At 36.8% G+C, this 22,417-nt stretch overlaps 1 protein-coding gene across 2 annotated transcripts in view; it reads right to left on the reverse strand.

Annotated features, from left to right (window-relative positions):
- LOC114337466 (transcription factor EC) overlaps positions 1-22,417 on the reverse strand; it is a 598,738-nt gene that overhangs the window by 467,154 nt on the left and 109,167 nt on the right. For both annotated transcript variants that reach the window (XM_050663117.1, XM_050663118.1), the window contains exon 2: positions 14,974-15,568. In XM_050663117.1, the coding sequence (XP_050519074.1) occupies positions 14,974-15,568 (595 nt within the window). The remainder of the gene's footprint in view (positions 1-14,973; positions 15,569-22,417) is intronic.

Genomic DNA, 22,417 nt, shown 5'->3' on the forward strand with positions numbered 1-22,417 from the left:
GTATATTAATTTGTGTTATATTCGGAACTAATTCAATAAATATTATTAATTATTCTGAATCCAACTCTGTTTCATTTATGTAGAAGCTCCCCACCCCTGCAATTCTGTTTAGAAACAAGGCAACATTCGCGCAGCTATCTAAATAGGTTCATGTTACATCTCGGGCTTCTTAAATCTATGCAAATCCCGAATTTCAGGCACTCCTAGGTTTGACTAGTCAATCCTCAGATCTGACTGACGGTCTTAGTCAAAGCCCGAAATAAATTACAGTTTCGGCCTTTGGCTAGTCAAACCTAGGAGAGACTACGTTGGTCAGGCAAAGGTCGAAATTTAATTTTATGAAATCGGGGTTTGACTAGTCAAACCCCGATCAGCTAATAAAATGTCGTAATTTGTTAGATTAGGTTTAATAAAACGTCATTTTTTAATTTAAATGTTTATTATTTGTATATTGTCGTAATTAAAATAAAACAATTAGTGTTTATTCTCACATGTTGAGGCATTATCGCACTTAGAGTTGCCCAATACGTTAGACACCCCTTTTACACTTTCATAATTTTGAAGAACGTTTCTTATTTAAGTAGCAATTTATAAAGCCTTGTACTCCAAATTTATAATATTTCGTACTAATTACTCTTAGAGACAGCTTAACGTCTGGAACATCTTCAAAGTTAAGAAAATTCTCTTTGCATATTTGATTTCTTGAAAAAAGTGTATTTATTGTTCCGTATTTCATGCCAACTCTATATAAACCGTCAATTGTTTTATCTTGTATAATACCCAAAATATTTCGAGCATCTCCTTTGGCTCTATCAAAGCTGGGGATAGGTATTGTTACAGTTTTTCCGATCGAAATGGGAGGTTTGTGGTTTGTTGTACTTGCCACAAAGAGAGCTCATACGTACATAATTTGTAATCAGTTGGTATTATGTTGTATATGCTGACAGCACACTTCTTGGTGCATACTATGAACATTTTGAAAGAAAAGTTACATGCATGCGTTGTGCACAGACAGAAACGATTAAAAGAAATAAAGGAAAGGTGATTGAAGGTCTTCATGCTCAGGCTAATGCTATAAAACAATTAAGTAAGTGAAAAAAAATTTCCCCCAATTTCGATCGGAAAAACTTTAAACAAAACCTATCCCCAGCTTTGATACAGCCAAAGGAGATGCTCGAAATATTTTGGGTATCATACAAGATAAAACAATTGACAGTTTATATATAGAGTTGCTACGAAATACGGAACAATAAACACAATTTTTTCAAGAAATCAATTAAGAGAATGCAACGCGAATTTTTTTCTTAATTTCGAAGATGTTCCAGGCGTTAAGCTGGCTCTAAGAGAAATTTGTACAAGACATTCTAAATTTGGAGGACAAGGCTTTATAAAATGCTACTGCAATAAGAAATGTTTTTCAAAATTATGTAAGTGTAAAAGGTCTAACGTATTGTGCAACTCTAAATGCCATAGTGCCTCAACGTGTGAGAATAAACACTAATTGTTTTATTTTAATTACAATATAAAAATAATAAACATTTAAATTAAAAAATAACGTTTTATTAAACCTAATCTAATTATCATCATTTTAATAGCTGATCGGGGTGTAACTAGTCAAACCCCGATTTCATAAAATTAAATTTTGACCTTTTCCTGACCAACTTAGTCTCTCCTAGGTTTGACTAGTCAAAGGCCGAAACTGTAATTTATTTTGGGCTTTGGCTAAGACCGTCAGTCAGACCTGAGGATTGCCTAGTCAAACCTAGGAGTGCCTGAAATTCGGGTTTTGACTATAACATATACACTGATCCGAAATAATTATTGTCGTCATAGTCGGCTCTGAAGGACAGAGATATACAGCGCATGTCTATCATTAATTCAGATATACTCGTCAGTTTACGTCAACTTTGACTTCTCAAGTTTTAGTAAACAAAATTGTTGTTAAAAATAGTTTTCACGGATGAACAAAAGCCATCTACGTTCGAAATGTATGTTAAAGAAGGCCAAAGAATAAACGAGATAAGTACTTTTGAAGAATTTGTTGAAGAATTTCCCAATGGTGCGGTTCATTCGTCGCGTTGCAGATGTTTATAGAGAAACGGGAAGCGTAACTCACAAGCCAGGGGCAGGCAGGCCTAAAGTGCGGACTGAAGAAAACATCTAACTGGTCAGAACAGTTTTTGTAGATCAACCACATACATCAATTAAGCATTTACATCATTCACATGGAACTTACCAGCGTATTCTCAAGCAAGATTTACATTTTCAATTATTTGCAATTTCAATGATAATGATGATGTATTAGGCAAAACCTTTTTTACTAGCGAATGTTGGTTTCATGTTTTTGGACACATAAATTCTTAGAATATGAGGATGTGGAGTGAAGATAACCCGCATTATTTTATAGAAACGCTTTTATATCCATAGAAACTTGGAGTTTGGGCTGCTATAAGCAGGACCCATATTTTTCGAAGGGATTCTAAATGATATTTATTTTAATATTTAATAATTTAATCTAAATATCGTCAAGAAATTTGAACTCCATTTATGAATCAATTGGTGGTTGATGAATTAATAGAAGGATATTTTCAGCAGATGGTGAAGATAGCACGAGAGAGATCACCAAACGGTCGAAGAAATAGGAAGGGAACGCCAAGGAAGAGATGGAGTGACAACCTGGATATCTGATGAGGAGACATCCGAAGATGGAACAGGCGAGAGCCTATTAAGGAAGCAGGAAGAAGAAGAAGATATTTTCAGTAGGACGGAAATCGAATTCATACAACGCTGCAAAATTTGAATTTTTTATGGACTTTTTATATAATATGATATTCCTCTCTCGATCGTGTGATTTGATTCCCTGCGATTTCTCGTTGGCCACATTTAAAAAAATCGATTTTTAAAACTCCTGTAGCGGATTTGGAAGATCTTAGACAAAGAATAGAGAATAATATTGAAGAATTAAAGAATACTTCGTGGGTCCTAAACAATGTTATGACTCATCAATGAGAAGAAGAGTTACGTTAGAGATGCTGGACATAATATACGTTGGTGGTGGACATAATATAGTGGGTGTACACTTATATTTTCCCCCATTTTAACTGCCTATAACTTCTAAATGGGTTAAGATAGAAATATGCGGTTTTCGCTGAAATGTTTTATTTTACTAAAAGTTTTGTTTGAATGGATTGAATTTTGCATATCGCTTGTTGACTTTTTTTTTAATGGAACACCCAGTATGTTTTTTTGTAAATTGAAAGAAAGGTCATTTACCTATCCAGCGATATAACGTTTTTCAAAATCGGTTGTCAGATCACTGCTTAATTAATTTTTAAAATGAGAGGTGCAACATGGATATCACATACCTAAATAACATAACTAAGCAAATTGATATTATGTTATGCGGTCTCCACATTGCATCTCTCATTTTAAAAATTAATTGCTCAGTCTTTTGACAACCGATTTTAAAAAAATTTATATCGCTGGATAGGTAAATGGCCGTTTTTTCAAGTTTTTAGGTAAATGACCATTTTTTATATCGTTTTTAAATAAAAAATGGAGGATTTTTAAAACAAAAACGTTGTTGACTTTTTTTATTAAAACACCCAGTATATTTTTTGTAACTTGAAAAAATGGTCAATTAACTATCCAGCGATATAAAATTTTTAAAAATCGGTTGTCAAATGACTGAGCAATTAATTTTTAAAATGAGAGATGCAATGTGGAAATCACATAACATAATATCAATTTTCTTAGTTATGTTATTTAGGTACATATGTGATATCCACGTTGCACCTCTCATTTTAAAAATTAATTACTCAGTGATTTGACAACCGATTTTGAAAAACTTTATATCGTTGGATATGTGAATGACCTTTCTTTCAGTTTACAAAAAAATATACTGGGTGTTCCATTAAAAAAAGTCAACGACGTTTTTTTCAAAAATCCGCCATTTTTTTTTCGTATTTGAAAGCGATATAAAAAATCAATCCATTCAGACAAAACTTTTACTAAAATAAAACATTTCAGCGAAAACCGCATATTTCTATCTCGAGCCGTTTAAAAGTTATAGGCAGTTAAAATGGGGGAAATATAAGTGGACACCCGGTACAGTATCTTCTTTGATTTTATTCATTATTGTTACTTATAATTTTGTTACTTTTTTTTATTTTCGTATGTTTTACAATGGTAATTAAAATTAATTTATAAACCAATGATACAAATTCAAATTAAAACTGACATAAGTAATTTTTTGCCCGGATAGCTTTGATGAAAATAGTTTGTTCAGTCCAAAAAAAGCTCCAGGGTATGACCTGATCAACGGGAAAGTACTGCAGCAATTGACATGCAAAGGTCTGAAAATGATAACGCAAGTATTTAATGCAATAATTAATAAATAAACGTTAATAAAATCATTTTTAGGTAAAATTGTGGCTTATTTCCCCTTTGAATATACTTAATTATAAAAATGCCACAAGAAAATAGCTTCAGAACAGCAATATTTAGGCTAGGATACTACCCAGAACAATGGAAAGTTGCTCAAATTATTCTCATACCTAAACCAGGGAAAAATAAAACTCAGGTGACTTCATACAGACCAATAAGCCTGCTACCTGTTCTATCAAAAATCTTGGAAAAACTTCTCCTTAAACACTTATCCCCAGTTATAGAAGGAAGGAAACTAATTCCCCAACACCAATTTGGGTTCAGAATACAACACGGAACGATAGAACAGGTACATAGACTGGTAAAACACATCAGAAGTGATTTATAAAATAAAAGGTATTGTTCTGCTGCATTCCTGGACATTGGTCAGGCCTTCGACAAGGTATGGCATGCTGGTATGCTCTTTAAACTAAAGAAAAACCTTCCACATCCTTTTTATCAAATCCTAAAAAGCTATATTTCCAACCGACATTTCCTAGTCAAGCAGGATAATGAATACACAAGCCTAAAACAAATAAAAGCCAGAGTACCACAAGGAAGTGTCTTGGGACCGATATTGTGCTTGCTCTACACTGCTGACCTACCCACAAGTAACAGAACAACGTGTGCAACTTTTGCTGATGACACTGCTGTACTAGCCTCTCACCATGATCCAAATACAGCATCCCGAATCCTTCAGAAAGACCTTAATAATATACAAAGATGGCTTAAAAAATGGAAGATAAAGGCAAATGAGAGTAAATCCATCCATGTAACCTTCACCATGAAAAGACAAACATGTCCATCTGTAACACTAAATGAAACGCAACTCCCACAAACCGATACTGTTAAGTACCTAGGAATCCATCTTGATAGGAGATTAACTTGGCAAAAGCACATTTTTGCAAAAAGAAAACAACTAGGAATAAAATTCCGAGAAATGTACTGGATCATCGGTCGTAAATCTCAACTATCTCTTGAAAACAAACTGCTGATATATAAATCTATATTAAAACCAGTGTGGACCTATGGTATCCAACTTTGGGGGACAGCCAGTCAAACTAACCTAGAAATACTGCAGAGATTCCAGAACAAAGTCCTTAGAACAATGCTGAATGCCCCTTGGTACGTGCCAAACTATGTGATAGAGCAAGACCTCAATGTGCCATCCATAAAAACAGTAATAACAGAATATTACAAAAAATATTCCAAGAGACTAGAATCTCATCCAAACGAGTTAGCCAGCAACCTCACTGATGACCACAATGATGTACGACGCCTGAAGAGATTCAAAGTAGTGGACCTAGCAAGAAGATTCGAATAATCTTCTTCTTCTTGTAATAGGACTATGTCCTGTTTCTTCTGTTACAGTCTTTGCTGCGATCCGGAGCTCCAACTCTCGTACCATCGTTTTTTGGGTCTTCCTATGGGTCGCTTGGTGTTGGGCTTCTGTGTTTTCGCCCAATGCACCATACGTTCAGGGTCCATCCGATCTACGTGGTCCCTCCACATGCGTCGTCGCGCTCTTGTCCATCTCACTAGGTCCTGAACGCCTAGCTCTCTCAATGTGTCTTCGTTTCGTACTCTATCTCTGAGTGTGATACCTCTTATGGATCTTAGGATTTTCATCTCTGTTGTTCTCATTATCTGTTTGGTCTTTGTTGTCTCGGCCCTTGTCTCAGCTGCGTATGTCAGTACGGGTCTAACACATGTCTTATAAATGCGGACTTTGCTTTCGGTGCTCATATATTTATACTCAGGAAACCAGATATTCTCGCTGCTTTCATTGCCTGCTGTTTTGATTCTTGCCACAGATGCCTGTCGCTAGATATTTCCACACCTAAGTATCTGCAATCCATTACCTGTTCGATTATATGGTCGTCCACTACTAACTTACATCTAATTGGGTTCCTGGATATTACCATCGATTGGGTTTTCTCTTTGGATAGTGTCAGGTTATACTTTTCGGCGGTTATTTTGAATTTTTGTAGTACGCGTTGTAAGTCATCTTCGTTCTCGGCTATTAAGATTGCATCATCTGCGTAGCAAAGTATTCTCATGGTTCGGTTACCCATTTTGTATCCCTGATTCATTATGTTAACACTACCTATAACTTCATCCATTATTAAATTAAATAGGCATGGACTGAGGCTGTCCCCTTGTCTAATGCCTGCATTGATTTTGATTTCTTCCGTGAGCCCGTGTGTGGTTTTAATTCGTGTTTTGTTGGATCTATTGAGCTCTTTGATTATGTTTCTATACCTCTGACCTATGTTTTTCTTTTCAAGGATACTGAGCACGTCCTTTAATCGTACTCTGTCGAATGCTTGTTTCAGATCTACAAAGCATGTGAACATGGGCTTGTCGAATTCTATTGATTTCTCAACTAATTGTCGCATTATGAAAATAGCGTCTATTGTAGATCTGTTTGGGCGAAAACCCTGTTGTTCTTCCGATACACCGGCTTTCTTATATATTTTTTGGGATAGAATTTTTGTCAATAGTTTTGATGTAGAATTGAGTAGTGTAATTCCTCGGTAGTTCGTAGGATCTGTCTTTATGCCTTTCTTGTAGATTGGTATTGTTATACTCTCTCTCCATTCCTCTGGTACTGTCATGTTGTTTACAATTTTTTGAAATAATGTTGTTATCTCTTCTATTATTTTTGTACCTCCGTATTTAATTAATTCATTTGGTATATTATCCGGACCTGGTGATTTTCTATTTTTTGATCTTTTGATTGCTTCGTTTACTTCTTCTTGGGTGATGTTGTCATTCTCTGTTTCTTCTTGGTGAATGTTTTGTAGGTCATTTCTTTGTACTTCATTATTATCGTCGTTATCGTCTTTGTATAGATTCTCGAAATGAGTTACCCATTCTTCTGGTTTTATTGCGTTAATTTGCAATTCTTCGGTAACCGGCTTCTTCCTGTTCCTCAACATGTTCCATACCTTCCTTTGACCTCCTCGTAAATCATGTTCCATGTCATTTGAGAATTTTTCCCAATATATTTGTTTTAGATCTTTGATTCTGTTAGTTGTTCTATTTCTTTCTGATTTATATATTTGATACTCTTCTGGGGTCCTATTGTTAATATATCTTACGTATGCATCTTTCTTCTCTTTTGCTAAATCTTTGACTTCCTGTGTGAACCATGGTTTTTGGTTTCTGCCGCCGTTTAAGTCAATTGTTCTTTCTCCAATGGCTTCTTTTGCACTACTAGTTATATGATTTTTTATTTTTTCCCATGCTTCGTTTATATTGTCTGTGATTTCAATAGGGCTAAGATTGATCTTTTCCTCAAGTCTTTTTTGGTAGAGATCCTTAGTACTTTCGTCTTGTAGGGATTCTATGTTGAACTTGGTGATGTAGTTAGGTGGTTTCTTTCTCTCTATTATGTACGCGTGACGGTACTTACATATAACCATTCCGTGTTGCGTGTCGAATAATCTGTGATAACTAAACTATTAACTTGTTTTAATTTAATTTATGTAAAGAGGGTGATCACTGGATCTCCCTCTACAGGTCAAAGTTTCAATTTTTGTCAACGAATTTACCTATTTTTCTTAGTTAAGGACAGCTTGTAAATATTACAACAATAAAAAAATAATAATTTTGTTACTTTTTTTTTTATTTTCGGTTAAAGTTCTGTGTTAAAGGTTTTAGCTGATTTTTTTTATGTTTTACAATGGTAATCAAAATTAATTTATAAACCAATGATACAAATTCAAATTAAAAGTGACATAAGTAATTTTTTGTCCGGATAGCTTTGATGAAAATAGTTGTGGATCGCCCGTTATTACTTTTCTGTCGAACGTATCCTAGTTAATCATTGCATTTCACGAGAAAAGCGCGATCAGTGACGTACGAAAACAACGTTGAGTATGTGATCTATTTTAAATGACTTTCCTTATACATTACCATTATCTAATTACCTATTTTTAAATGCCGCTTACCTCAGTTCGCACAACTGGTGGTCCCTGAATCCACACTACGACATCACTCGGGAATCGGGAATATCACAAAATGGTGAAATATTACCGAAAATTATTTTGAACGTACGTGGAGAGAAATATGCTTTATTGTCACTGAAAATTTTACAATTTTATGGATAAAGCTTACAAAGTCAGTAAATAATAATAACAAATACAATTTACTGAAATTACACAAATCGTCATCGTCAATATTACAAAATAAACGATAATGAAAATAAAATAAAAACAATATATTGCAAAATTTACATAAATTGCAAATTGAACATACGACAAATAAGATACAACGTTAGGAACTAATAAGTTAAAGCTGCTGCATAGGTATAATACCCAAATATAGATAGATAAAATACTTTAGTTACTTGTACATTGAGGTAGATACTGTAATTTCTTAGTTATTCAATAAGAAACTCTTCTACTGAATAATATAGTTTTTAGATAGATATACTTTGTCATTTTACGGATCTTGGGGAAAGAAGTTGCAGATTTAGGTTGTAAATGGAGATGTTTTATTATTGGAGATGTATTATGGAGTTGTGAATTGTGAGCAGTGGACGGGAGCGGTCAACAGACATCAAAGGTAGGATTTCTGGTAGGATAGTCATGATTAATTCTTGCTGGAAAGACATGTAGGTGTTTACGAATTAAGCAAACAGTTTCTTAATGTTGTTGTTGTTGTTGTATAGACATGCATTTGTCTATTTTGTCAATGTGCCTAGAGTAAGTTGTCGTTCTATCGTTTTCGTGGTTTTCCCACTGATCGTCTTCACTGGGGAACCGTCTCTCGCTGTCCTTACTACTATATTTGTTGGCATTCGTCTTATGTGGTCATTCCATTCTAATCTTCTGTTTCTTACCCAGTTATTAATGTTATCCACCTTGCATCTCCGTCGTATATCTGTACTTCTTGCTCTGTCCCATCTAACCATCGATTTTTCGAAGGGTTTTCATCTCCGCTGTTTCGAGCAATATTTTTGTCCTCTCTGTGTCATCCATCCCCTAGATCACATGATCTAGGGGGCCAATTCCGATCAGCTAAACGAGACCTTACCGAGAGATGTCTCATGCAGTAATTCAATTGAACTCTGTAAGCATGGAGATACAAAATTTCAGTAAGTATAAGCTGAACAGAGCTTCTTGAAATTTTTAATTCTTATCCACGACGTTGACGCCAAATTGATGTTCCTAGACTTTCACAAACACTTTCACGCACTGTGTCGATATTAACATCTGAGCGACTTATTTTTGAATGACCATAGTGTTTAGTATCTCCAATTGATCCAGTCTCCCTTATTTTGTACGCAATTTTTGAACAGTGTTCACCAAACTTTCATTATTTTTAAAATATTGTTCAACAACGAAAACTCTTAATCTCCTGTGTAACACTTCATCTTTCTTCTTTTTAACGTGCCCTATCAGGTCCCCTTGACGTTGGCGATTAACATGGCAAAACTGTCTCTGTTTTGAGTCTTGAGCTGTTCTAAGTAGTTGCTCTACTTTCTTTATTACCGTCCACTCTCTGATATTCTTCAACCAAGAGGCCCGTTTTCTTCCAATTCCTCTGCGTCCGTGGATTTTACCCATCATAATAAGTTGAAGATTATTATATCTGTCTCCCCTTACTACGTGTCCAAAATAGGCCATCTTTCTACATAATGTTGATGTTATCAAGCAGCTCGCGAGCAGCAGTTGCTCTCTTAAGGATACATTGGTCAGCATAGCCGTCCATGGTATTTTTATTCTACATCTGTGCAGCAAAATTTCAAAAGCCTCCAAACGATTAATGGTGAATATTTTTAATGCCCATGCTTTGACACCGTATAAATGGACTCACCAAATGTAACATTTAATCATGCGCTTTCGAAGTTGAAGTTGCAAGTTATCATTACAGAAGAATCACCTCATTTTTAAAAATGTCGTGCGGGCTATCTCGATTCTACATTTTATCTCTTTATCTGGATCTAGTTGTTCAGTAATATGGCAACCAAGATATTTAAAACTGAGTATCTACTCTTTGAATTATATGACCATCAACATATAACCGTGAATCTTGATGTGGCAAACGGCTAAACACTATGTATTTTGTTTTTGAACAGTTAATATTTAGGCTAGTGTTGCCCAAAATCGGTCTTGGTCTTGCAGTCTTGGTCTTGTTCTTGCATTTTCGCAAGACCAAGAGTAAGACCAAGGCCGCCTAACTTTAACAAGACCAAGACCAAGACTGACCGTTCAAAATTTGAGCAAGAACAAGCCTAACCCTGCGAGACTCTTGCGTCTTGCAGTTAGGACCGAATGTCGTTTTAGGGAGTATAGTAGTTCGGGTATACCTATGCTTAGATGCATAGAGGTTCTATGAGACGCAAAAAAATACGTAAGAAAAATTTGGAAAATTGGACTTACGCGCATTATGAACAATACCATAAGCATATGTAGCCAATCAAAATATCCATTAAAAGAAAACTTGGCACATTTGATACGTACTCAGAGGTCATAAAACTACAATGTAAAAATAAAACATTTGAAACAGTCTTTTCCAGCCAGCAGACGATTTTTTCGCTCTGAAATTAATTGTCCAGATTTTGATAATAGGCGCCACAATAGCCGCCGTCCAATCGTTTAGAAATATATGTCATCTTAGCTTAGCTGATAAAAAATATAATAATATAATAAATCTTGTCGGCCCAAATTATTAAGACTAAACATCGTTTGTGCTGAGTGTGCGATATCGGTTAAACAAACCAAAATTTGCTGAAAAAGCGCGGCTAACTATCAAATAACAGTATATTTCAGACAGTCTATCAATTCCAATAATTAGATCATATCCTCGACCCAGGTGGAATCTTAGAAAAGAAAACTGGAAGAAGTTCTCTGAACAACTAGACCGGACCTTGAGCTGGGTCCCTCCAACCAGCAAACATTATGAGAGGTTTGTGGGTGCAGTAATAAGCGCTGCCAAGGAAACCATCCCTAGGGAGTATCGCAAAGAATATGTGCCCAGATGGACTGAAACATGTGAAGACTTATACACGAAGTTTCTCGTGACCGAGTGACCGAGAAATTGCCGATGAGCTTTTACACAACATCGATACAGCTAGACGCCAAAAATGTATAAAGACTGTCGAAAACCTTGACTTCAAAAAATCAAGCCGGCAGGCATGGTCCCTGTTGCGGAAAATTGGAGGAGCTAACCAGCTGGAATCCAGAGAGTCTAAAATGTCTCCTAACAAGGTTGCCTCCCATATAGTTTCTCTATCCAGAGCTCCACGAGATCGAACACATACTACCAACGTGAAAAGAGACTTACGGGCATTAAAACAAATGAACAGAACGAACATCGAATATTCAGCAAGAATACTTATATCTGAAATCACACATGCGCTGAAAGAAATGAAATCAGGTAAAGTACCTGGGTTTGATGGTATCCATCCAGAGTTCTTGATACACAGTGGTGCATACACGAAACAGTGGCTTGCAATGTTCTTTAATGATATACTTCAGTCAGGTAACATTTCTTTCTCACTTAAGCGAACAAAGATAATTGCAATTCCGAAACCGGGCAAATCAAACGATAAGCTAGAAAACTACTGCCCTATAGTTCTACTCAGCATGGTATATAAACTATTAGAAATGCTTCTCCTCAACTGAATTAGTCACAGGATACTAGAAAATGTCCCCATTGAACAAGCGGGCTTCCGCCCTCATCGAAGCTGTACGGACCAAGTGCTGTCATTAACAACTTTTATAGAAGCTAATTTTCAAAAGAAACAAAACACAGCAACAGTATTTATAGATCTAACAGCAGCATATGATACTGTTTGGAGACAGGGATTAGTATTTAATATATAAACTGGCCCGTATTATCCCCTGCAGAAAGATAATTAACCTCATTGACAACATGCTCACAAACAGAGCCTTCCAGGTTATTATGGGAAAGGAGACGAGTAGACAGATGAAACTTAACAATGGTCTTCCACAGGGTTTTGTCCTTGCCCCTTTACTTTTCAGCCTCTATATTGCTGACATGTTTAAAACCGAATCTCGGAAGTTTGGATATGCTGACGACTGGACCCTTGCAACAAGCCACCAATCTTTAGAAACTACAGAAATCACTCTCACGAATGACTTATCCATACTCAGCGAATACCTTAAGAAATGGAGACTACAGCCAAGTATTACAAAAACTGAAGTATCAGCTTTTCATCTCAACAACAAGCTGGCAAATAGAGAATTGCGAGTGTATTTTAATAACAAGCTGTTAAAACACAATAAATACCCGAAATACCTTGGGGTTACTCTAGACAGAACGCTCACATTCAGAGAACACCTGACGAAAACAGCAGCAAAATTGAAAACACGCAACAATATAATACAGAAACTCTGCGGCACTACATGGGGATCCACAGCATCAACATTAAGATCCTCTGCTCTTGGCCTGATATATACGGTGGCAGAATACTGTGCTCCAGTGTGGCTAAATAGCAGGCATACCCACCTGGTCGACACCCAACAAAACCGTGCTATGCGTATGATAACAGGCACAATTAAGCCCACCCCTACAATGTGGCTACCTACCCTTAGTAATATAGCACCACCCAACCTACGCCGCGAACATGCATCGGTTAAAGAATATAACAAAATAATGGACAGTCGCCAGCTTCTAGTCCACAACGACATCCCCGATATTCTTGGAAACCGTCTCCGATCCAGGGTACCCCCTTTACAATCTGCTCAAGCGCTGCAGCAATCCAACTTTGACTCAAATACCCGATGGAGAGAAGATTGGGAAAGTAGGAAAGATCCGCATTACCATAGTCTACCGGACATCATAGGGAAACCTGGCGAATTTGAACGTCCCCGTAAGATTTGGGCATCCCTTAATCGAATTCGAACAAACTGTGGAAGATGCGCCGACTCCCTCTACAGATGGGGTAAACTCCCCTCGCCTTCTTGTGACTGCGGCGCTGCAAGACAGACGATCAGTCACATTGTTCAGGACTGCCCACGCAAAGCATACACAGGCGACCCTATAGACTTTGTAATGGCAACCGAAGGGTCAATCGAATATAAAAAAAAATTGGACATATGTTTGCGATGCATTGTATAATGCATAAATCTAAATATATTCTGTGATGTACTTAAGCCATACGCTAAGTAAATAAATAAACAGTATATTTCTATTATATTGAACATAATGAACAATAAGTTTCTTTGACATTGTTGTAATTGTTTATGACACCGACACATATGTCGCGTTGTTAATCACGAAACAGATTATGTTACCTTTTCGATATGTATATCTTTGATAAAGAAATTTAAACTCATCATTCGACACACACAACAATATCCTACTTAGGGTATTGGATAGTAACGAGTATAAAAGAATCTTTGTATTAATTCTTGGTCAAAAAAATTATTATAAAGATAAAGTAAAGTCAAAGCAATTGCGTACTGTTCTGTAATTGAATTTGTATTGTATTTTACTTTTTATTTAAATAAATGGCAAATTGTATAACTCTTATATTCCATTTCATATAAGGTGAGGGTCGATCAATCCTTTTCTAGACAGATAATGTTCTTTGAAACACAGTCATTGTCATTAATTTGTTTTTTTTATTTTAACCATGTTTTAGCACATGTAAGCTTATTAAATGCAAACGTTTATTAAGAAACAGACTGTCTCCCGTGGGCCATGGTATATAGTTGTTAGTTAGAGGTTAGAGTATAGGCACGGATCGCTTAGATCGTGAGTTCATACCTTACCTAATGTCGGTTTAGACATTTATTAATTTTGTTGGTCATTACCATGGCTATGATAATTCAAGATTAAAATGTACCTACTCTCTTACAGTTTACATATTCTAAAGGTGCCGGTGGGGGATGGCGTCTATGCGCAGTATTATAGTCGATGTAACGAGAGAACGTATTCGAAATAATGAAATAACAAATAATATAAAATATGTTATTTCATGATTTTGAATACTTTCTCTCTCATAGACCGACTATAATACTGCGAATAGACGGCGTCCCCCACCGGCACCTTTAGAATCTGTGCACTGTACCTACGTTGTCCTAAGATCTAAAGTAACGCTTAAAGAAAAGCAATAGGCTAATGTGTAACTGCGAGACTTGCAAGACTTTTGCTACAAGACCGAGAGCGCAATACCAAGACCAAGACCAAGACTGTCTAAGTCTCGTCTTGGTCTTTGGGCAACACTACTTTAGGTCAAACTCTCTTCCCCCTGTGTCAATGGCATTTAAAGGCATTGTTATCCATTCATGTCATCGCTTAAAATAACTGTATTTTCTGCATATCTGATTGTATTTATCAGAATTTCATTAACTTTCACGCCCCATTTAAAATTATGCAGCGCTTCTTTAAATATTCTATCTGAATATAAATTGGACAACAGAGAGGACAGTATACAACCCTGTCTGCCACCTCTTCTTTACCCTAATCATCTTTCCTAACCCTAAACTGTCACGTAAGATTTTCGCGGTTAGTACAAAAAAACAACTAAGATTATTGTTAGAAAAATGAATCAAACTTCTTCCTTACCTCAGATGTACAACTGGTAGCTCCAGAACTTAGAGCTGGTGAAAGCGCAGGAACATCGTAATTCGGTGAGACTTTTCCCTGTGGGTAGAATCCCCGTGAATTGGTAAAGTTCGTTGAATTGCTGTATCCATTCGTACCAGTACCACAAGTCGGAGCACTGTGAGTCTGAGTTAATCTATGATTTGGGGGCACAACACTCGACGTTTGAAACGACTCACTCAAATACTGTTTCACTTGGTTCTTCTGCTTTTGCATCACATGATACTTCGTAGGATTCGCTAGCTTCGTTTGGACTTGTAAAACTTGTGGAGGAACTTCTGCTATACTATTTAATGGCACTTTTAATGGCTGATTATTAGGAATATTTATGTTCTGAATGTGATTATTAATAGGACTAATAGGACTCGAGTTGTGGTTAGCGTGGTTGTGATGGTTGTGGTGGTGGTTGGAGTGAATCGGGTGTTGAGGGTGAGGAGGAGGTTTTTGTGTATTCTCTTGTTTTTGTCGTTGTTGCTCCAGGAGGGCGTGATCCCGCATTAGTTGAAGCTTTAGTTGCGTCCTCGATGCTGGATTTATAGTTTTCAAATTTGGTGTGCTGAAATTGGAAACAATTCTTAGCATTAACCAAAAAATAAATTATATAGGAAGTAAATAAAACAGAGCAAGGAATTTAAAGATAAAGAACTATCACATATTGGCTTACACCGATCATGTTGCGAGATTTTATCTAGATCTAGAGACTACACCGATGGTACTTCATTTAATTGGCTACATTTCGTGTCTTCTATTAACTGTTATAAAAGTCCTCTGTGGACCTGCTTTATAAAAGTTATCTGCCAATACGCAATAGAGATATTATTTACTATGTATGTATCAAGGCGATTCGTCCCAGGCAGAGGAGTAAGAAAACACATTCTTAATATTCGCCAAATTATCGAAAAATCTCGAGAGTTTAATATAGAAACATAGTTGTGCTTTTGGTGTCTACCCCAAGGCCTTTGGTAACGTAAAATAGGATAAAATGTTACATATAGTTAGAGAAATGGGTACGCCAGGACATCTAATCTATTTGTTACAAGAACTGTATGTACATAATGCTGCGATGTCAGTGTTAATAATGTGGGTTCGAAAAAATTAAAACTAAATTCTGGAGTTCGACAGGGATGTACAATATCCCCCATTCTAACCAATATTATATAGTGAACACATTATGCGTCAAGTTTTTGAGGAATGGCAAGGTGGAGCACCTATAGGAGGAAGAAAAATCAAAAACCTACGTTATGCTGATGACACTGTTATATTGGCGTCTTCACCAGAAGAACTGGAAGAAATTATGAATAGGCTAGGCACGGTGAGTACGAAATATGGTTTGAAAATAAACATATAGAAAACCAAAGTAATGATTATCAATAGAATTAGGTACAACCAGACAGAAATAAGAAAATTGACCGGTTACGAAGTGATCAGACAATATTACTTAGGCTCCGTTATTACTAACAGTGGAGGATGCAAAGACGAGATCTGTCAACGTCATTACAATGGACAGATCGGCAACAGCTTAACTCACAAAAATATAGAAAAACACTGACATTAAAAAAAACACAAAGTTACGCTTTGTTCGAGCATTAATATTTCCTATCGCCACCTACGCTTCAGAGACTTGGACCATCAAGAAAGCCGACTAGAAGAGTATAATGGCATTTTAAAAGTGCACATCGCACAAATAATTCAGTACTGGCAGAACTTAACATAAAAACTAAACTCACCAGAACTAGCAACCAAAATATACTGAGATATTTTTTACATATAACTAGAACAAGAGATAGCTTGGAACGAATGATAGTTGAAGGCAATGAAGAGGGCAATAGGTCCAGAGGAAGATCTCCAGTACGACAGTCGGATCAAATAAAGAACATGACTGGTTACTTATTCTCCGAAGCAAAACAACACGCAGAGAAGGGAGATAATTTGACAGAAGTAGTCAAACAAATTACATGACGCCACTACATTCTTACGAAGGAGAAGAGATAGAGGAGGATCAAGGCGATATCTACACCTTCCAAAGCAACACTAAGTTCTGCTTCCTTATGCTGAAGCTGTTTGCATCAGAAACAGAGTCCGCTATTATGGTCGCCTCTCTTCCTACCCCTTTTGACTCCCCTTCTGGGTCATCTCTTTTTGTTTCGTATATATTTTATTTTATTTATTCGTATATACAAGGAGTCCATATTATACTAATCCTTTAAAGTTAGTCAGCTTTCTAGGATATCGCTTAGACACTCATTTACACCCTGTGTCATGTATTCTCTGGGCACGATTTTGTTACACTCTCGAATTGGATGGGGCAGTAGCGCAAACAAAAATCTCAAACATATGATGAGTAAGTTGTGGTACTGTCTGACGATTTTCCGTTTAAGCAAGGTATGTGTACAGCAGTGTACAGCTGGTAACATAGCTGCAACCCAGCCCCTACATCATCTTCTCAGTTGATCAGCGGGTGCTCAGATTCAAATTATTCATATATACCTACATATATGTATTATGTTCAGATAAGATTCAAAATTTTATTGGTTGTAACATTGATTCTATGTTATACTTCTGTCTTATGTTCAGTGGCGTAGCTAGGGTGGGGCGGGGGGGGGCGGTCCGCCCCGGGTGTCACCCCTTCAGGGGTGACACCCGAGAGACCCGATCACAAAAGAATAAATCATTAATTTGTGACTTTACTCACGTATCAATCTAAAGTTCGATATTATTTTGTGAACACACGAAACCACAGTATAAATAGGGACACTAGAACTGCTCTGAGAAAAATTGGAAGTAAAATCGTAAAAAGAAGTAAAGAAGTAAGAAGTAAAAAAGGCGCATGGCGACCGCGCAAGGTTCCCAGTCGCTAGACCGCTAGAGTACCACTCTCGCATTGCTACGTACCGGTTAACTTCCGGTAGTACTTCTTGAGATCAAAGTGCCTACATAGAAGAAATTTTACTGTTCCTCTTTATACTGTTCCTCTTTATACTGTGACGAAACCGAGAGAAGTCGAGGTGTAAGAAGCATTTCTTGGATTTTTTTCCGTTAAATGGAAAAAAGCAGTTAATCTAAGTAACGAAATTCTCAAGAAGCTTGAAATTGATGGTGTAGAAATATTATGAAATACCGTTCACAGGGATACGATAATGCATCTGTTATGAGCGGCGTACATGGAGGAATACAAGCTATTATTAAAGCAAAAATCAAAAAGGCCATTTTCCTCGGATCTATTGATCATTTAATTAATTTATGTGGCCAGCACTCTTTTGCACAAAACACATCTTGTATAACATTTTCCAGAACTGAAGAAGCAATTTTTAAGTTTTTTATGTGTTTCCATTAGCTGCTAGGAAGTGCTTATTAAACACAGCAAAACATCTGTTAAGCGACTTTCCACAACGCGTTGGAGTTCTCAGTCACTGCGCAGTATGCTGGCTGCAGTTAAAGTATTGGCAGAACATTTTTATAGTGTTGTTCCTTCAATTTACAAAGTCTCTCATCAACAAGAAAATTTATACACCAGAGGTGCCACACATAACCTTATGCCCGCTTTGTATAATTAAAGGCATTGATCAATCAGCGACCAAAATAGGGGTACTTCGTCTTTATATTGAAGAAAAACATAATCATATTATAAAATAAAGTAATACATATATTTTGCAACGACAAAATATGAAGACGACGACATTTCTACCTAAAAACTCTACACTTCGAGCCGAACTTCAAAAAGATAATATTATGTTGAAATGTTTTGACATTCAATGTTGAACTCGAAACCAGATCAGTCCATCCATATGGCTTTTTTGTTCGAGGCTGTGCAGACACACACTTTACTTTTCCACGAACAGTAAACAGTTGAAATTAGCTGTTTCAACATTTTGTGACTTTTACCATGAAGAGGTATCAGAAGAAGACCTCCTGCTAGAAATACCAAGGCTTAGAAGACTTTTACAAGCGGCCAATATTACAGTATCTAAATGGTTAGCTGTAGACTTTTTAAAATTCATGGTGGAATGCGATTTTATGGAATCTCTCTCAAACTTGGTCGCCTTAAACTTGTTTATGACCATTTTTGCATCGGTTGGTTCATGTGAGAGAAGTTTTGGGAAGCTAAAATCAATCAAGAATTACTTGCGAGAAACAATGACGTCAACAAGGCTTAATAACCTCGGTTTATTAACTATCGAACGGAGCAATTAATGTTAGGAGAATGGAGCGGTCAATATTAGGAATAACAATGCGAGACAAAATCAAAAACGAAGAAATTAGCAGAAGAACAAAGGTGACTAACGTCATCGAAAGGATAGCCAGGTTGAAGTGGAGATGGGCAGGACACATAGCCAGAACGACAGATGGGCGATGGACGAAGAGGTTACTGGAATGGAGGTCAGGAGAAGACAAGAGAAGCGTCGGTCGACCGCCTACAAGATGGACTGACGACTTAAGAAAGCTAAAAAAACTGGATCAGAGCGGCGCAGGATAGATGGAGATGGAAACGAGGGGAGGAGGCCTATGTTCAGCAGTGGACTATTGAGGCTGGATGATGATGATTAACTATCGAACATGAAGCAACACAAAACATAAATATAGAAAATGTGATTTCAGAACTTTTCGCTAGTAAAGCTAAAAAATATTTTAATTCATTCACATAGTGTAAAACAAAAAAGTAAATAAACTATTATATATAACTGCCGGGAACTAGAGAGTGGTAGCTCGAGATAGGGAGACATGCAGAAACTTAAGAGGCCTATGTTCAGCAGTGGACGATAGCGGTTAGACGACGACGATGATATACTATTTACTGCAGTTTCGTTAACTATAATTCTTAATTTTTTCATTATTCAAAACATACGGTTATCGGATTTTTAGGATTTGGGGTGACACCATCGATTACCGCCCCGGGTGTCACCCACCCTAGCTACGCCACTGACTTATGTTGTTTTTCAAGTGTATTCCAGTGTATTTGTTTTCTGAAAGCTATTAAAATAACGGAGATATTTAAAAATCATGTAAACGGGTTAAAAAAACATCTTTAAAGTATGTTCACTTGTAAAATTGCATGTTAAAATTAGACTTTAAAACTCTCCAAGAATAAACATAATATGATCATTGGGAAGACTATAAAAAAACACTCAAAGAAAATATAGAAAAAACAGTAAGGACAAACTGAGTGAAGACCAGGTAGCATAATTTAACCCTTTCCTTTTTTCTTCGTATTTTGTAGTGCGCATATGTGTATATATTCTTTTAAAAGCTCTTTTGTGATTTCCTGCTCTCTTGTGTTTAGAGGCTTCACTTCATGTTCCAAGTACCGATGTGAAGTATATTTCTCATTTTCCACAAATTCGGTGTGTTCTTTTTTACGTTGGTCGTTTCGAGCCATAATCCTGTTTCTATCACCTGTATGGTTTTAAAGTCTATCATCATCATATCATCATCATCATGGGCAGGGCATCAGGGCATGTGATACGCAGTAATCAATCGCCTTATATACATAAACAATGTGTTCTGGGAAAGGCCATATAGAAGAAGGTTTATAGGACGGCCTAGAAAAAGGTGGAAAGATGCAGTCAAAGAAGGTCTTGGAAAAATGGGAGTGTAACAATGGGAATTAGTGACACAGGACCGACAAACATGGAAGGCAATAATAAATGCGGCAAAGACTCACGAAGAGTTGTAACGCCATTGATGATGATCATTATCATCCTTGGCTTTTACAACTCTTCGTGAGTTTTTGCCGCGTTTACTATTGTCTTCCATTAATTCCGATCCTGTGCTACCATTTAACCATTTACCATGGTCTCACCTCCATCTTCTCCAGGTCATCTCTGCCTGCATCTTTCTACCTTTTCTAGTCCATCCTACCGATCTTCTACAGTCTGGTCTTTCCCAAAACACATTGCTCAATCTGTCGTCATCACTCCGTACCACGTGGCCTGCCCATCTTAGTTTATTGACTTTTATGTATCTCACGATGTTTCCCTGCCCGAAGAGGGTCTCTAATTCATTGTTGTATCTGCTCCTCCATTCATTTGTCACAGTGTCCCTGCAAGGACCATATAATATAACTCGCATGATTTTGTGTTCCTACACTAATAGTTTATTGATTATCTTTCTCAATGTCCATGTTTCACTTCCGGATGTCACTGCTGGTCGTATTATGGTTTTGTATATTTGGATTTTGGCACTTCTTGAGAGAAGCTTTGACCTCATTAGATGTTGAACGGCAAAGAAAGATTTATTCACCGCCAGTATTCGCATTTCAATCTCCCGTTCTTCTGTGTTGTCACTGGTAATTGTTGTTCCTAGGTATTTGATTTCTTTGGCCACCTCAAAATTATGATGGTAATGTTTTGTCTTATTCGCTGCTGTTCCTTTCTTGACACGACCATGTATTTAGTTTTTTTTTTCGTTTACTTTCAGGCCGACATTTAGTGATACTTCTTCAAAGTTCGAAACTATATCCTTAACTTCCAGTGTTGTCCTTGCTACGTCATCTGCAAATGAGACAACAATCATTGTTCCTCTGGCAGTTGTGTCTGGTTTGACTCTGGTATAGATTTTTCGCATTGCATATTACAATGCTACATTACATAGTAATGGGGACAGCGGGTCTCCCTGTCTGAGTCTGGTGTTACCTTTGAAGTCTATCAGTAGGGTGCTAACCTGGCTGTAGACCGAGACCCCTTTCTCCTTTATCCGGGCTTAGGACCGGTAACACTTCTGTAAAGCTACTCGATCCACCCAACAAAACTGCAGACGGAGTTTAATGTAATGGTTTTTAGAAGAATAAAAATTGCGATGTTATTATTATTAAAAGTTATTAGAGAGATATTGAAACCGTCGTTTTATAATGAAAATATCCTTTATTTTGACACTTTTGACATATATAAGCATGCATATTTATGTCAAAATAAAGGATCTTTTATTAAAGGACGCCGTTAAATAGGGTTTTGATATTTCTCTATTTATATTTATCCCAAATCCGCGTTATAAAAGGCGGTTAGCGGTATAAAAGGGAGAGTATTATTATTTATATTTATTGGAGATAGGACAAACACTCCTGACCATGGAACATGGAGCTGCGCGAAGGCGGATATTTTCACGTTACTCTTCACAAATTTCGTCTCGTTACTATTCACAAATATTCACAAATTTCGTCTACTGCGCCGTGGTCACGAGTATTTGCACTATCTCTAAAATATTGAAGAGCTCTCAACCATTTGACCGTTACAGTAACTTATCAGGCACAAGAACGCTAGTAGCGACCTCTATAAGAAGCAACGAGAAGTCATGAGACGTCTCTTCGATTACGAGTTAGATGACAACCCGTGTTGAGCTGACCCCCCCCCCTCCCCACTTGCAAAAATTAAAAAACAAATAGCCCTGATTTATGAGCTCTCATAGCTCATAT

This window comes from Diabrotica virgifera, chromosome 10, assembly GCF_917563875.1.
Source record: "Diabrotica virgifera virgifera chromosome 10, PGI_DIABVI_V3a".
Classification (NCBI taxonomy): Eukaryota; Metazoa; Arthropoda; class Insecta; order Coleoptera; family Chrysomelidae; genus Diabrotica; species Diabrotica virgifera.